General features: G+C 40.6%; 1 protein-coding gene across 2 annotated transcripts in view; it reads right to left on the bottom strand.

Moving 5' to 3' along the window:
- Window positions 1-927: 927 nt before the first annotated feature.
- The window catches only part of FBLN2 (fibulin 2), a 52,678-nt gene continuing 35,432 nt past the window's right edge, over window positions 928-18,173 (bottom strand). The window contains exons 4-14 of one of the 2 annotated variants that reach the window (XR_012678623.1): window positions 16,934-17,063; window positions 15,084-15,270; window positions 13,317-13,451; window positions 12,757-12,900; window positions 11,719-11,847; window positions 10,438-10,563; window positions 8,510-8,626; window positions 7,940-8,068; window positions 5,073-5,196; window positions 2,540-3,538; window positions 928-2,401 (exon numbers count right to left, since the gene is read on the bottom strand). Coding sequence is in view for 1 of the 2 variants with exons in the window: in XM_075183763.1 (XP_075039864.1) it covers window positions 3,181-3,538; window positions 5,073-5,196; window positions 7,940-8,068; window positions 8,510-8,626; window positions 10,438-10,563; window positions 11,719-11,847; window positions 12,757-12,900; window positions 13,317-13,451; window positions 15,084-15,270; window positions 16,934-17,063 (1,579 nt within the window). In the remaining variant the exon portion in view is untranslated. Of the gene's footprint in view, window positions 3,539-5,072; window positions 5,197-7,939; window positions 8,069-8,509; window positions 8,627-10,437; window positions 10,564-11,718; window positions 11,848-12,756; window positions 12,901-13,316; window positions 13,452-15,083; window positions 15,271-16,933; window positions 17,064-18,173 lie in introns of both variants that reach the window. The other variant, XM_075183763.1, reaches the window with a different exon arrangement.

Here is an 18,173-nt window from a genome sequence, read left to right as displayed (position 1 = left end):
TAGTTGTGCACCCCCCACCATTACTATAAGCCACAGAGCTGTATTTGCTATATACAGAGAAATATACAAAGGGGTATAATCATGTCTATGTTCTCTGAAAGATTGATGGGACATTCCAAAACCTATTTTATTGTTTGGAAACCAGTGAGATATTTTAGAGGTTGACTGATGACCAGGGTGTTATATTTCTATATTACTGTACGCTAAGAACTGTTCTGCTGGGTGTCTCTGAGTGTAGAGTCGGTGTCCGCACAGTGAGTGTTGAGGAAATGTGCTCAGTCGCGATATCCTGCAGCAATATCCTGCAGCACATCGAGCACAATTGACAGCTCCGCTTTGTGTTCTGTTCAGTTCACCAATGAGTACACAATGTGCACCCAAATCATCGATCCCTATGTAATATGCTCAAAAGGAAAAATTGAGGTGTTGTCCATATCAGATTCTGGCTATTGTATTATATCCCAGTTTTTCACAAACCCAATCCTCGGGGACCCCTAACAGTGCAGGTTTTCCAGGTGACAAATGAAATAATTCTACCACCTTTGGATCTGTTACAATGTATCAGTCGGTAATGATTATACCATCTGTGGGTCTGTTACATTGTATCAGTCAGTAATGATTATACCACCTGTGATCTGTTACATTGTATCAGTCAGTAATGATTACACCTTTGCTCCAACAAGGAGATATGGAAAACCTGCACTGTTATGGTTCCCTGTGGACCAGGTTTTAGTAACACCGGTATATTATATGATAGCTAGAATCTGATTGGTTGCTAATGGCAACATCTCCACTATTGCTTTTTACAAGTTTTAGTAAATATACCCCTTAGCTACCTTTAAATAACGACTTAGCTATTGACAAATGGAAACCAGGTGATTTTAGTGGTGATTTCCATTTATCTTCTATTTCCGTCAGACAAATGACAATATATGAACTTTTTTATTAGGGCATATTTTTTAATTGTAGGATTAAACAATGCTGCATTCATTTACATAAATTAAAACACAATAAATAAAACATACCACAGATATGAAACATGCAGATTCCATGTACAGCATCAGAATTACTAGAAGATAACGTTTCTCCAACTACATAAAACTGAATCTGTCTAACGCGGGGAACGAGGCGATGGCGGGAGTCCTAGAAACGTGAAAAGTAGAACGTCAAAGTTCGAGAGGGCGTGAAGAAGGGATAACTGTGTTGGTAATGTGTTGTGTCTTATAAAGTAGAACTAAAACATATTTAATTTGAATTTAAAAATATTATTAAAAATGATAAGAAAAGACTTTGGGCTAGATTTACTAAGCTGCGGGTTTGAAAAAGTGGGGATGTTGCCTATAGCAACCAATCAGATTCTACCTTTCATTTAGTTAGTACTTGCTACAAAATGACAGCTAGAATCTGATTGGTTGCTATAGGCAACATCCCCACTTTTTCAAACCCGCAGCTTAGTAAATCTAGCCCTTTGTGACTACAGATAATCTCGCTACACGGCCTCCGATAGACTGACAGGTTTATTCCAGATTTGTTTCTGTGGCCCAAAGAATTTAACGCTTGTACCCCAGGGACGTGGGCTGTGGAGAATAGTTCTCCGTTAATTATAAACTAAAATATACAAGTTTGTTTCTGTATCAAATCATCAACCTCGCATACTGTGCAGGAACATCACTTAGTAGCAAAATAATATTTTCTTGCAAATGAATTATTTCATATAGTTCTGCGTTATACACACCATAGATAATCAGTCTTAGGCACAGGTCCTGTACTACTATATAAATGAGGTAAATACATGTTTAAATGATCTCCTTACTCAAATTCAACAATTGCTTTTTAACAAACACTTTTATAACTACTTTCATGAACTATTCACATCCTTCCCATATAGAGAAGTAGAGGGGAAACCAGGCAGAGGTTACTAAGCTGATATCCGCGGCATGTTGTGGTAATATAGCTATTTGCCGTCGTAATCCTGTGCGTCCTTCCGTAAGGGATCCGCGGAGGCGGGCATACTGTGGGCTGAACCAGTGTTTGTGGAAATTTAAACTATCAATTCATTAGACGCCAGTGACATCACTGAGGCACGAGGCACAACATGGTACCTCATAACTTGGTGATGTCTCTAGTTCCTAGAGGATTGACAGGATGAATAACGGTCCACCCACAAAATGTCTGCCTACACTGTGCGCCGGAGACAAGTACAGTTTAAGGTTTTCGATACTGAAGAGATACGTTATGTCATACCTACCAAGAGGTAAGTGAGGGGTGTAATGGCAGGATTGGCTTCATCGCGGCCCCACCCCCACTGCGCAATGACGCAATTATATTCTTACTATATCATACAGAGAGATGTCATGTGACCTACTCTTGGTATATCATATACACAGAGGTGTCATGTGACCTATTCTCGGGATATCATATACAGAGATACAGAGGTGTCATGTGACCTACTCTCGGTATATCATATACACAGATACAGAGGTGTCATGTGACCTACTCTCAATATATCATGTACAGAGATACAGAGGTGTCATGTGACTTATTCTTGGTATATCATATACACAGATACAGAGGGGTCATGTGACTTATTCTTGGTATATCATATACAGAGATACATAGGTGTCATGTGACCTATTCTTGGTATATCATATACAGAGATACATAGGTGTCATGTGACCTATTCTTGATATATCATATACAGAGATACAGAGGTGTCATGTGACCTACTCTCGATATATGATATACACAGATACAGAGGTGTCATGTGACCTACTCTTGGTATATAATATACACAGATACAGAGATGTCATGTGACCTATTCTTGGTATATCATATACAGAGATACAGAGGTGTCATGTGACCTACTCTTGGCATACTATATCCAGAGGGGTCATGTGACCTACTCTCGGTATACCATATACAGAGGGGTCATGTGACCTACTCTTGGCATACTATATCCAGAGGGGTCATGTGACCTACTCTCGGTATATCATATACAGAGGGGTCATGTGACCTACTCTTGGCATACTATATACAGAGGGGTCATGTGACCTATTCTCGGTATATCATGTACAGAGGGGTCATGTGACTTACTCTCGGTATATCATGTACATAAATGTGCATCTCAGTTCACCATTTATCTCCGTTATTTAATATACTGTAAGTGACACAATGTGAATATTAAGAGACCGGAGCTGTGATGAAGATGTAGATTCTGGACAGGAATCGGGTCACCAGGCCCTGACGGAACAGCTTCATCTCCACATCCAGTAGGAAATCTTTGGGTTTGCGGACGGGTCTCTGGAGATAGAGGATTCCCGTGTACGGGTTGAGTTTCCTGGCGCTGAAATAATTCTCCTCGTTCCCCTTGTTGATGTCCATGATGATATTATCCCCGGCGTAGGCAGGAGACGGGGCGATCTGGAATATCTGTGCCGGGGCCGCCACGCCGGTCGGGAAGTTGAGGCGATGGTAGGAGATCCGTATGGGCGAGTTCTGGCAGTCCAGGTAGTTGAAGCAGGGGAGTCGCTCACATTTCCTGTTATAGTAAAATATATTTATAATGATGAAGGGTGCGAAGAGGACTGAGCGATAATGGTTATATTACATGTCTGACGGTGTAACACGCGCCTGGCTATAAGGACACAATCTGTTTAAGGACTGTTAGGCAGTGGGCGTGTCTGAGAGGATTGGGGGTGTGGCTTATTTTGTCCCAATTTTACCTTCAGAAATGTTGGCCGGTGCGCCATTGTATATTACCGCTGCAGGCATCGTCGTAATTACTTTGAAGCAATGCGAACACTGGTCAGAAAGTGTACAGGGCCATCTTACATTATTTTCTTTTACCATTAATATCAAAGCTCATTTAATAGGATTAAGTACCCACGTTAGATGCTTCAGATTCACGCCCATGTCTAATAGGCCTTAATAAGGCAGCGGAAGATGAAGTACAAACGTGTTCATATTTACTGTGGGCGTCCTGCTCTTTACAACTGGTTTATAAGCTGAATAAATATCCTTAGCACTTATATCCTGTTTTCTACTTAAACTGGGAGTTTCTGCTATGACATTTTCAGTCGTCATTTTTAAATGCACCATAATGTTAATGACATCGTCATTTTTTGCATAATTTGAGGATATTTGTAAAATTAGTTATTTTATGTTCAGTCTATTTTTAGAACCTTAATACATTTTAGAGGTATTAGTAATTTACCAACACAGAGAGAGACACTTTGCACGTGGATTCCCCATTGCACGGTCTGATTGACTTGTCTTATATATGGTTTATCCAATAGCATTCTGCAAGATATCAGCTTAGAAGACTGTGAAATCATAAGCCACGCCCCCGATCCTCCCACACCACACCTGTTTTAATGAGAGACCACACCTCTTCTCAACTGGCCACACCCATTTCAGGTCCTGCCATTTTGGGCAGTCCTGGCAAAAATTGGGACTGTTGGCAGATATGGTTTGACTGGAGCTTTTGGGGCTTTATTAGCGCTCTCCTATGCTTAATATCGAAAACCGTCATATACATGTGTCATAAAGTTAGATCTGTCCATTTAGCATACCTACCAAAGACAAAAAATCCTAAATTAGGACCGACCACACCCCCTCCTAAAGGGGGCGTGACCACAGCTTTGGGAGAGTGACCACTATGTATTTAGTATCACATGTATTGTATGCTATTGTCACTACATACCTCCCAGCTGTCCTGATTTTACCAGGACATCCATATTTGCGTTCTGCAAAAGGGATGGGGCTTAACCAAGTGGAGTTTAATATAAATTTGTGCATTTGTGGGTGGAGTTTGGGTGAAATGGGGGTGGGGCTTATTTTTTCCCCAATTTTGTGATTCCAAGTGTTGGGAGGTATCTTACTAATTAGGTTAATCCAGGTGGATTGGGAACAAAAAAAGCTTTCTAGATTAATGATTTTCATTGATAAATATTGGGACGGCCATGGGAACGATACAGGTGCCGCATGGCAGGAACCTTAGTAGATGTAATAGAGGGATGATAGGACAATAGGAATCTTTTGGCATCTATGTTCCTACAGTTAATACAACTTACGTGTTTGAAACTCTTCTGTAATTCTCCGGACAGTCGTAGGACAGACACTTATAGGAGCCGTGGACATTGTAGCACTCCTCTGATGATGAACAGTTGTGAGTCCCAATTTCACATTCGTCAACATCTTACCAATAAACAAAAAATATTGTATTAATGTAAAGCATGAATAATACATGGAGATCACATAGGCTGTGGGCCGGCTTGTTAGAGCACTCGCATTAAATATAGATGGCAGACTGAGTAGCCCTGTGTATATGCACAACTTGCATTCATAATTAAAGTCGCAAGGAACTTGCAGTTGCGACCCCCTGTGCTCAGACACGGGGGCGTTACATGGATGTTGGATTATGTTCGGTGTCCCACACTGCAAAGAGCATCTCTGCGTTCAACTATTTATTAAGCTCTGTGTTTCTACTGCTCCTGTGAAATAATGCATGCCACATTTTAAAAACGTAAATATCCAAAAAGTAAGGACATAGCGGAGATTGCGCATATTGCTCAATCCGCTAACTCGTTGCTATTTCCAACAAATGTGCATAACATTTATAGATATATGTCTGTATCCAGTTGCTCTGCTAATTATACACCCCTGAGTGCTTGAGGACCTTAGAACACTATGGATGCTTATAGAACAATTCTTACTGCTGGAAATGTGCATAAATACATCCTGATAAGGATAAGTCCATCTTTATACTGCCTCAATAGCTGCCCATTACCTTAATTATGGGGGATCCTACCCTAGGACATCTCTGTGCTGTTGGGGTTCATGATAATATCGGCCATCCAAAATTCAGGTAAGAGGGAGGGGGAGGGGGGTTTCATAAAAGTGGAATTATCCTTCAAGTGTTTAAGCCAAAAGATGGCAACGTATGGCCCTCTGGCAGTTGTAGAACTACAAGTACCACACTGCTAGTGTCTGAAATGTAACTTTCCTCGTAAGTATGGGGACAGAATGGGGCCGCCATGTATCGTTGGACATGAGCATCTTTTTTTGCGTGCGCACAGAAACTGTCCCTATGTAGACTCAGGTGCATGTTATACTTACGACTCCCTACGTTTATAGAGGTGGCTAGGGGGGAAGGAAGCGGCGGCAAACGCAGGCCAAGTACAGTACGGGCTTGTTCACATAAATACGACTTTGTCCGACCTGGACACAGATGCATGTGCGCTCGTCAGGAGGCGAATCTCTAACGGTGATGTTGACAACGGCATGAATCTGGCGTATAAATGAAGACCTGGACGCATCTCTTTTCAGACGCAATTTACATCTGTATTATTTTACGGAAATTGCTTCCAGCTCTACATCAGACCCACAGCGTTTTCAGTTTCTAAAGTATAGCAGAAGAGCTGCGCTCCTACAATACTATACAATGCGAGAGTCCTCTTTCTTTTTAACAGGACCCCGTCGCTGTATACGTGACTTTAATCATTCTGCGCTGTGCAGACCGGTCACTGTGAACCTGAAAACTGCCCGGCCAGCACAATGTATTTATATTAAAATATTAAACAGATACTCTAAAAACATACTAGTAGGTTAATTGGCTACTATCAAAATTGACCCTAGTCTCTGTGTGTGTGTGTGTGTGTGTGTCTGTGTGTTAGGAAATTTAGACTGTAAGCTCCAATGGGTCAGGGACTGATGTGAGTGAGTTCTCTGTACAGCGCTGTGGAATTAGTAGCGCTATATAAATAAATGGTGATGATATTTAATGGGATAATAGTTTCACTTCCTCCCGGATACCAGGCAGAGGCGGGGCTTGATGACACAATTGGACTATCCTGGCTCCGCTGTGCGATCTACGATCTCGTCACTACGTCCCCTCCCAACTTGTCACCTGACCTCCCTTTCGGGACAGGGGGGGGAAGAATAAATAATTGTTGGCAAGTATGGTTTATAGCCAGGGAGAGTTTATCCGGTATTGTAGATGTTGAGCATTGACGGGTTATCTATCTGACTGTAACTGTTATAAAAATAATTTTATAAAAAGAAAACCTTGCAATACTAAATATCCAATATAATTAAATATTAATGTAATCACTGATTTCTTATTATTGATAATAATACAGTATAATACATGCAAGTACAGGAGTAGTTTTAAGAGTCTGCCACTAGGTGGCGGTGCAGTCACTACAATGAAATCACTGCATCCTGTAATAGGGACCAAAGAAATATAATTATCTTAATGAAGAGCTCAGAGGTCAGTCACAAATTCTCTATAACAATTAGATCAAGTTATAAAGGCTATTTTCCTTCAGTGCATTTTCTCTATAAATTCCTACTGAGGTGAATCAGCTTTCCGGTCCCCATCATCATCATCATCAGTTACTTATATAGCGCCACTAATTTCGTAGTGCTGTACCCATGCGGAAGATCTTCCCTTGGTAATAACTCTGCATATGATGAAGGTTTATATTAAGCAGATCAGGCTGTGACACTCATCCCTGGGTCGGCCAACTGTTCACGTGATATATTTTACCAGAAATATAGGAGCTCAATTATAGCTAGGAGCAAAGCTATACTTTTACACTGCAATTTAGAGTTGAGCTAGGACACGCCCCCCTCCCGACTCTAAATCTGTCCCCACATTTTCAAATTTGCCCCTCCCACAGCGCAACCTGGTTTTGCTGCGTTGTGTTTCAACAGCGTGATTCAAAGATTCAGAAAGTTCTGGTTCTGAAACTTGCACCTTTTTTGGTCTAATTTGTCGACCCCTTGCAACACAGATCCCATAGGTAGTGTAGCCCATAGCAACCAATCAGATGTTTGTTTTCATTTTATAAATGGCACTAGAGAGAGGACATATTGTGTTGTTTCATTTGTTGGATTGCTGCGTGCGTATTCGTCTTGTGTTCCAATTATTTTATACCTTTGCACGAGAGCCCATTTGCTGACATTGTGTATCCTTGTTCCGGGCAGGCGCACTGGTAACTCCCGGGGGTATTAACGCAGGCGAAGACGCACAGACTTCCAATACTCTGGAGGCATTCATCAATATCTGGAGATGGAGAAGAGAAAAATATGAATTAAAGTGTGAAAGTGTTCCAGAAATGTGTCATCCTGATCCATCTGCGTCTGTCACCCACTAAGAGTCACGTCTGAGCGCGCACAAGAGCTGAGACGTACTTACGTCAGCGCAAATTCAACCATTTTTATGGAATACTACTTAAACACCAGGGGGGTAAATGTAAGATAAAAGCTGCGGGTTTGAAAAAGTGGAGATGTTGCCTATAGCAACCAATCAGATTCCAGCTGTCATTATGTAGAATGTACTAAATAAATGATAACTAGAATCTGATTCGCTGCTATAGGCAACATCTCCACTTTTTCAAACCGGCCGTTTAGTAAATATACTCCCCTGGGGTCACTTCACTATTGAGCCACAAACGTTGTATAATTTCTCCTGGACAGTCAAGTGTTAACCTGTTTGCCCCGTTACCTTCACACGTGACCCCGTCCTCGCCCAGCTTGTAGCCCGCTTTGCAGTAACACTGATAGGAGCCGTATATATTGCTGCATTGCTGGTTACACGGGTTCTCCTCACACTCGTTCACGTCTGAGGAGAGAAAATAGAGAGAGGTCGCCGTCGGCGGATTCACGTAGAGTAACGCTGGACATTGAGGGAACATTTGTATTTTTTCTTAACATTCAAAGATTTTATTAGACTGTAATCGAACTTTAAGTGAAACAACGTATGATGAAAGTTACTACATAAAAAAACAAACATAATTTTTTTCCTTTAAGATTCAAGGAACATGAGCCAAGTGCTGTAAGTCGTGGTGGGTCTGACCCATCATTGGACATATTTTTATTAATGATTATCGTATTAACAGTTGTAAACGGGACGCTTCTCTGCACTTCCTGTCGCCGGTCAGCTGTTCTGACCACCAATCCCGCTGCCACCAATCAGGGAGTTGGCTCCGCCATTTAAATTGCCTCTAACACTAGGTAGGTGCCAGAGTATCTAGGTCTCCCTGTGCTCCAGCGTTCCTGCCTGTCTTCCTGCTCTCTCATTGACCTCCTGTTTACCGACCCGGCTTCCTCTGGTCCTGCTCCTGGATCTCCCATTGGCCTGACTGCTCCCGCTGTATCTGACCTTTGGCTTGCTGACCCCGATTTGCCTTCTCCTTTGATACCACGTATGCCAGTACGATTTGACCTCAGCCTGCACGACCACTTCTGTTCACCATCCGCTGATAGCTAACTTGGAGAGCCGCGATCTGCACGTCCCTTGCAGCAAACTCCAAACTCTCTTGCGGGAATCCATGTCGAAGACCGGGGGCGTGTTTAGACTCCGCGCCTCCTCACTTAGCAGCGCAAATATCAGCAAGTGGCCTTCAGTCCCTGTATCTTATGAAAGCCAGATTCAAAAGGAAACGTTTCTTGAGGTCTGGTTGTGCTGGTATATGGGCGGAGGTGCCCGCAAGCTACATGCGATTTTTAAATGCAAGTTGCGTTTGTATTGCGGTCCAAGATGAATCAGACTCGGAATGTTTAGGACAGTGTCGGGTGGTCTTAGAAGGCCTGTTACACTCATCCAAGTAATAAGCCCAAATAAGAATAACATGGATGGGGAACGCTGTTTGCTGTCAGTCCCACACTCCTGGGGGTAAATGTATCAAGCTGAGAGTTTTCCAGCGGGTTTGAAAAACCAATCAGACTCTAGTTATCATTTATTTAGTACATTCTATAAAATGACAGGTAGAATCTGATTGGTTGCTATAGGCAACATCTCCACTTTTCAAACTCGCTGGAAAACTCTCAGCTTCATACATTTACCCCCTGGAGTGTTTAGTTGTCAGAGCCTGCACTAAGCATAGTCTGCCACTAGGTGGCAATGCAGTCACTACAATTTAATTTTGGAGGTTTGGGGGATGATATTTAGCAGGGGGGGGCCTATGCGGCCATTCATAGATAGACCCCAAAGTCACTGCATCCTGTGATAGGGACGAAAGATACATAATTATCCTAACGAAGTGCTCGGAGGTCAGTTACAAAGTCACTAGAACAATTTAGATGAAGATAGTGAACTGGTTTCCTTTCCTGCATTGTTCTTATAAATTGCTACTAAGTTGAACCAGCCTTCCGGTCCCCAGAACGTTACTCAGCGTATCCTGGAATTATAATGCTGCGGTTTCCTGGTCGGAAAGTTATACAGTTCTAGATCTCCCATAGCTCTCGCTCAGACAGACACGTAATGCTCACACGGAGAGGATGAAGCACTAAACAACCTCACGCAACAAATTATTATTTCGTTTAAAGCGATTGGTTCGTCCATTTCTGCTACTGAGACGTAGCAGCTGCCGTAACATAATAGGAGCTTGTACCGAACCTCTGAGACAGGACAATAAAGATGGACGTCGTTACCTTCACAATGTTTCCCGTCCTGCGTTAACCGAAATCCGGCAAAGCAGGAGCAGCGATAAGATCCCGCGGTGTTCTCACAGGTATGGTGACACAGGCGCCCCGGATATATCCAGCATTCATTTATGTCTGGAGTAATGAAAGAGAGACAACACATATAGGTAATATCACCGTCAGCAGTCACAGTATCCTGTGTACAACCATTGGTGTAATAGAACTTAATAACAAATAAACACTGTGAAAGAACAATACACCATCCAATAAACAAACAAAAGACCCAACACATTTTACGTGATGTTTAATACATACATAGGGCCTGATGCTGAACTGGACAAATGTTGTGATTTAAACAAAAAATAAACTTGTAAAAATAGTGTATTTCTGCACGCAAGGTGCATCCAGCTGCTGCAACTGCAGCAAATACTCCAGGGTTACGTCAGGTTTTCGTACACTCACTTATTACACACAGGTCACAAGGGCAGGAAAAGTTTGTTAACATTTGTCTTCATAGTGTGGAACACATTCTCTATTAGGAGTGATATAATGCAGATATAATACTCCTCACCTATGAATGGAAGTAGCAAAAAATATTTTTAAAAATACGTCCACGAAACCCTGTAATGTAGGCGGGATCAAAGTGGAAAGCACCGGAGGTGAATTCACAACCGTCTAATCAGAAGCGGCTAGCTAGGACTGGCGACCAAATCACCGCCGTCTACTTGCACCAACTCTCGGACATCCACAATTGATGCGCGTTTGATTGGTGTATCTTTGTCTGTTCACAGTTACACAAACGCCGCTACTGTACGCGCCCACTTCCCTCCCCCATCCCGCATCTACAGTCTCCAGCAGGCGCAAGTAAAGATGTGTGCACCTCTACATATGTGTGCATAATATGTATGCGTAGTATGAATTTGTGGGTTCTACACAGCGCAGACGGGCGACGGTCTGACTCAGCACCAGGTGACGCATTTCATAGGAAAGTGGGACGATATTGCACCTGATTAAACCACCAATCTGCGATATCAGATCTGCGCTCGTTCCAGCGCCTCTGGTGACGCAGTCCGTATTCTGCTACTGCTACCAATGAGATGCTCCATCTGGGTTAATTAAAGATGTAGCCCAAAATTAACAGCAAACAGTACCCCGAAAGGCTCGCTCATTTCTATATTGTAGGATAAGCAGACGACTCTCTGAAATATCAACGTAATGTCAGTTTGCTTTGTGAAATGCAGAAATTTCAAAGAAAAATGATTAATATTAAGACAGATGAAGCCCACGTACCGATACATTTCCTTCTGAAGGTGTCATAGCGATACCCAGTCTTACACTCGCAGCGATACGTTCCGGGGAGGTTATAACAGGATTGTTCATTGGAACAGTTGTGTGCTCCGAGGCTGCACTCATCAATATCTGGAACAAGGAAGAGAGTAACCATGAAATAATCTGTATGTGCAGCTGTGAGAACAGACAGGAAACCGCTCAGATGTATATTGCTTGTGTCAAGTTTGATGCATACAACTTGCACCAGTATTATGAACTGCTTGTATCTAACACTTGTACAGTAAGGAGGGGGGGAGAGGGGGGGGAGGGCAGTTGCATATTACACCCTCAACCTTTGCATCTTATTTTGGGTTACACCATAGTTGCCTAATCTCCTGGAATGTCCGGGAGAGTCCCGAATCTTTGTGAGTTCTCCCGGACTCCCGGGACAGCAGGGTAACCTCCCGCATCCAGCTCTCCTTGTTGGTGAAGTGGGTGAGGTCAGGGCTAAATGCGTCATCCTGGCCTCGCCCCCCCCTGCTGTGATTGGTTGAAATTGACAAAGAGCGCAAATCTGATGGTTACACAAGACTGATGCATTATTCTTGCTGCATATATTCTCCGGTCGCATGTATGGGTTAGATTTAAGGCTGTTACGTATCTCAAGATAAATGTCACTCAAAATACAGAGGTGGAAATGTAAACGTGCTGAAGCGTTGTTGTCCATACGCCAACAGTTAACTTTTACGCTCAACTCTAAATCTCGCCCTATTGTTCCAAAACAATAAAATTAGATAAAAATATTTAGGTAGATGTTTTCTTTTTCTAATATTAATGACAGATTGTGCCCTATATTTTAAAGCATAAAACTAGGATAGTATATAGCATTTATATAGCAAAATCAGGATAGTGCCGTTTTAAAGGCAGAACTTGTAAGTAAAGGACAATGGGTCATGAGGTCGGTGACCCCCAACAGATCCGCACACAGACACCCGCTCAGCCCCCCCTACATTAAGATCTGCAGAGCGCTGATCAATGTTCTGTAATAAACCTTCTCACCGATGCACATTGTTCCGTTCTCGTTGGATTTATATCCTCGGTTACAGTTCAGATGTTTCCTCTGGCACACGTAGGACCCCATGGTGTTTACGCAGGTGAATCCGAGCTTACACGGGGCCGGACTGGATGCGCATTCATTGATGTCTGCAGAATAAGAAGAAAGAGTATGTTCCAGCGTTCACACACAGACGTTTACTACAGAGAAAACCGTCTTTCTTAAGCTGGGTACAGACTAATGCAATAATCGTGCAGATCACACGATACACGACCGTTTGTTCAGAGTGTGCGCTTCCACTATCAGGTATTATTGTACCAGAACACAACGCATCTGTTTGGTTATCTAAACTTCCTACGATGTTGGGTAAATGTGGCAGTGTGTACACACTCACCACCAGCAGTGTAGGCAGATATCTGTACAGTGTACAGAGTCACGATCTTATTAGCAGATGGTTATGAGAGATGAAGATCACAGATCTGACGATGACTCGTGTAGCTGTGTACACAGGGATGTTGTTTCATTAAGTGAGTGAAACAACTGCATAGAATACAGATGTAGATACCTTGACAAACTCCATCTTCTAATAGAAACCCAACTTCACAGAAGATCTCCGGGACACATACGAATGATTCCGCTGTATTGATGCAACGTTCGCCTTTAACGCAAGTGTGCGTGTTTACAGCGCATTCATCGACCTCTGCAAATCAATGAGGAAAAATGAGAGATACAATTAATACAATAACAGTATATGTAACTATAACACTATAACAATGTAACTATGCTCAGTAATTACATTCAGGGAGATTTATTGCACATGTTCTGTACACCAGGGAGAGACCGACTGCACGGCTTCTATCCTGGATACTCTGCAGATTACCCAGTGACAATAACATGACACAGGAATTCCTCACCCTATAACATAGATACTGCTCACATTTTCATGGCCACAATCAATGCGAAAAGTACCTATGATGCTTTTTGGATTGGTGCTGTTACCTAAAGGGGTTATCCACCTTCAGGTGTCTTTAACCTTTTGGCCTCTATGTACCCTTCTGCGACTTTTACTAAACTGTTTTTCTTCCTTTTTTCCTTATGGGATATTTAGCAAGAGAAAAGAAGCGAAACGCGTTTGTGTAAGAATCGCGGCTCATTCCTGCGTGGTCTACTCTATTTCTTCTTTTATTTTATTCATTCTATAAAATTTGTATTCGAGTTTTAATTCAGTCTATTTCAGTATTTCCACTTTTGATATTATTATCATGTTCTTCAGTTAAAACCTTTTGGGACAAATTGGAAAAACATAACCACTTCTTACTAATTAAATAGTTAATTCATTGATTGTTCTGCAGTTTCTCTGTTTCTCATAACTAATATTTCTTCCTTTTATATTATATTTAAAATAAATATATAAAATAAATATTATATATATATATGAATCTACGAAAATAATGATAATAATAATAATAATATATAGTATATTCTTATTATATTACATTGTATTTACTATATTTTCTTGTTTCTTTCTTATTAGTTATTATATCTCATGTAACTTTTTCACTATTTTACTATCAAATTCTTATATTATTTCATAAATATCCCTTGGTATCACCTAAATAGTGCGTCTTAATTGTTATAATAATTCACGTTATTCTTTTATTTACTTTCACTCGTTACATATCTTTTTTTGTTTATTCATTTATATTTGTTCTGCCCTTTGATCCTCAGATTGTTTAACCACCACTAGATCCCAGAATCCATTTAGGAAACGTTTTTACTGCACCCAGCGCAGAGGAACTGGAACGGGACTGAAATCAACTATAATCCGGCAGATTCAAGAAAGATCTTTTCTGCTCATGTTTAGTGGTCATAGAACTGTCAGTTGAATTTTACCACCAAACAAACAATATGTTGAATACAGGTTTATATATTCTTAAAATAACAATTGGACCAAAGAGTGGGAGATTTGTAGGTAATCTTTCAGGGTTACAGATTTTAAAAATGGCCTAAGTACTATTGATAGTCGTGTTTTTTATTAGTGAAACCTGAATCTTTTCATTTAGTAAATTACATTTGGCCTAGATGTGTTTTTTTCCTTTTGGGAAACACAATGACAATGATGATGATGATCATCATTTATTTATATAGCGCCAACATATTCCGTAGCGCTTTACAATTGAGGATTTAATGACACATGGCGAACCCCTCTCTCTGGGTGCGCACAGACACACGGATGGGACGAGCGCAGTAGGTGGGATCAGTGGCCCCGGAGACGTATATCAGACAGTTATTAGTACATGTATATATTATATATATATATATTAGTACTTACCTTTATCCGGCTTAGGAGTCGGGTCTGACTTTGGGAGGACTTTCATGTCGGGGGGGAGGAGCTGCTCCTCTCCGTTACAGCACAGAATGATCATGTGATTACAGGGGTAGCCCAGATTTAAGTTGGACTCACAGGAATGTCCCTCCTTCCGAATCTTCAGCCCCAGAGAGCAGCAGTCACAGCACAGCTAAATTGTAACACACAATAGACAACACATTAATAGTGACAATCATGTTATAATATCTGTCCTGATCTATAAGGACTATTTATTACCCATCAAAATAATATTATTATTATCTTTTATATACATAGTACCTACATATTAGTGTGTTTTACATCTTACAATCCAAATTCTCTGCCGCACACTCATGTTAATTATATTAACAGCCACCTAACCTACTAGTATGTTTTTTGGACCGTGGGAGGAAACAAACACGGGGAGAACATACAAACTCCACACAGATAGGGCGCTGGTTGGAACTGACTTCATGATCCCAGCACTGTGAGGCAGCAATGCTAACCACTGTGCCACCACGCTCCCCATCCTTTAATCATATGTCGCCAACGCAATCTGCAGGGTTGGAAACAAACAAAGTGATAAAACAAGAAAAAGGTAAGAGGGGTCTTTGTTTAATACCCTGTCTTACACGCAATAGAACTGACTATGTAAATACATATCATTCACTTATTATGGGTGGAGCAATACGCATTATGGCCAGCAGGTGTCACCCATTGCAGGACATATGTATAATGTATTTTGATATTTGCGTTTTTGTTCATACTGAAATGTAAGTAAACATAATTGACTAAATTTAATTTCCAAGACAACTTCCTGCTGCACAGATTAGAAACAGCGGCGTCTAGGTGGTCAATAACCAGCATCATCTATTCACTATAAACTATTTATAATAATGCAATTATTTAGATTTCATATACAGAGGATATATACAAAGCCTGAGATAGACATGAGATTGAGATCAGATAGATATTAGATAGATAGATAGATAGATAGATATGAGATAGATAGATATGAGATAGATTGATAGATAGATTGATAGATATAACTCATATTTATCCACCAATCTATCTATAGATAGATACATATTAGATAGATAGATAAATAGATAGATATGGGATAGATAGATATGAGATAGATAGATAGATAGATAGATAGAAAGATAGATCGATAGATAGATAGATAGATATGGGATAGATATGAGATAGATAGATAGATAGATAGATAGATAGATAGATAGAAAGATAGAAAGATAGATCGATAGATAGATAGATAGGAGATACATAGATAGATAAATAGATATGAGACAGATAGATAGATAGATTTGATAAAGATAGACAAATAGATTGATAGATAGATAGATAGACATGATATAGATAGATAGATAGACATGATATAGATAGATAGATAGATAAATAGATCGATCGATAGATAGATAGATAGATAGATAGATAGATAGATAGATAGATGATAGATAGATAGATAGATATGACATAGATATAAGATAGATAGAAAGATAGATATATAGATAGATAGATATGACATAGATATAAGATAGATAGAAAGATAGATATATAGATAGATAGATAGATAGATATTGGATAGATAGATGGATAGATAGATAGATAGATAGATAGATAGATAGATAGATAGGAGATGGATAGATAGATAGATAGATAGATAGATAGATGATAGATAGATAGATAGATATGACATAGATATGAGATAGATAGATAGATAGATAGATAGATAGATAGAAAGATAGATATATAGATAGATAGATAGATAGATTTAATCTGGAGAATCTGGAAGATGGAAACTGTAATATCTCCACCTTGAAGTGGGATCTCTCACAGTTCTCGTACTCGGTCGATAAACAGATTCCGTCTTCTTTAGCCGCGATCATCCCAGCGATACAGGTGTTCTCTCGGACGTATGATATACAGCACTGCCTTTCTGCCAGCCTAGAACCCATCACAAAATAATGAATTAACTGAATTAGGGTCATTCACATCTATCAGGTTTTTATCCTGATTCCACACAAAGTACAAGGATAGAACACTGAGGATTATATCCTGACATAGATATAATACTGCTGAGTACAGTGACTCACAGCAACCAATCAGGAGGCTCCTTCTTCAATGAAGTTGCTGTGAGACCAGGATGATCCTAAAATCTCCTGGGTCTAATAGTCTTAATCTCTTACACCTCACTAACATCAGACAAAATCCTAAATCTAAAGTGATCACAGGATAAACCCCAGATTTGCGGTAGCCTCATATCTTAATCCAACCGTTCCCCTTACAAAAGGAGCTAATTCTACCACCTCCTCCTGTAGTGATTGATTTCTGTGGAAAATGGGACCTTGAAATGCTTTTGCTTGACAAGTACAAGCATTAGGTATGGTAACTGGGTGTTTGCAATGATAGCAAAAAGAACTGGAGGGGTGAGAGGATCCAAGAGAGGAAGCAACGGGCACCACTAAATGGGTGAATTTAAACATATTCAAATATCTTACAACTGAACAAATACAGACTTAATAGACTATGTTGGACCTATAAACGACCATCTCTAGGACCAGAACATCCACGGTCTATTACCAGACTCATCAATCATCCTGATCAGGATCCAAGAGACTCTGATTTCTTCTGGTTTATTTAGAACAGGAATGGGGTGACAGGACTAACAGACTTAAAAGTTCCTGAAGGCATCTCAGCAGGTTGTGTAGATTAGAGATGTTCACTGACCCCCGTGTTTTGATTTTGGTTTTGGTTTTGGATCTGGATTAACATTGTGTTTTGGTTTTGGTTTTGGATCCCTTTTTTTTTTCTAAAATCCCTATTTTTGCTAAAAGCACATAATTTGGCTCTTTTTTTGTTCCTGCATTATTATTATTCTCAATAACATTAATATCCAGTCATTTCCAGTCAATTTTTGTCAAGTGACAAGAACACTGCTACCCCTCCTGTTTCTGTATGAGCAACGTCACTGAGCAATGTCACAGGAGACTGGAGAGTGACAAGAACACTGCTACCCTCCTGTTTCTGTGTGAGTAATGGCACTGGATCTGCTGG

Source organism: Mixophyes fleayi, chromosome 8 (assembly GCF_038048845.1).
Source record: "Mixophyes fleayi isolate aMixFle1 chromosome 8, aMixFle1.hap1, whole genome shotgun sequence".
Lineage (NCBI taxonomy): Eukaryota > Metazoa > Chordata > Amphibia > Anura > Limnodynastidae > Mixophyes > Mixophyes fleayi.
The sequence above is the reverse complement of the archived record's forward strand: the minus strand, read 5'-3'. Positions and strand labels throughout refer to the sequence as shown.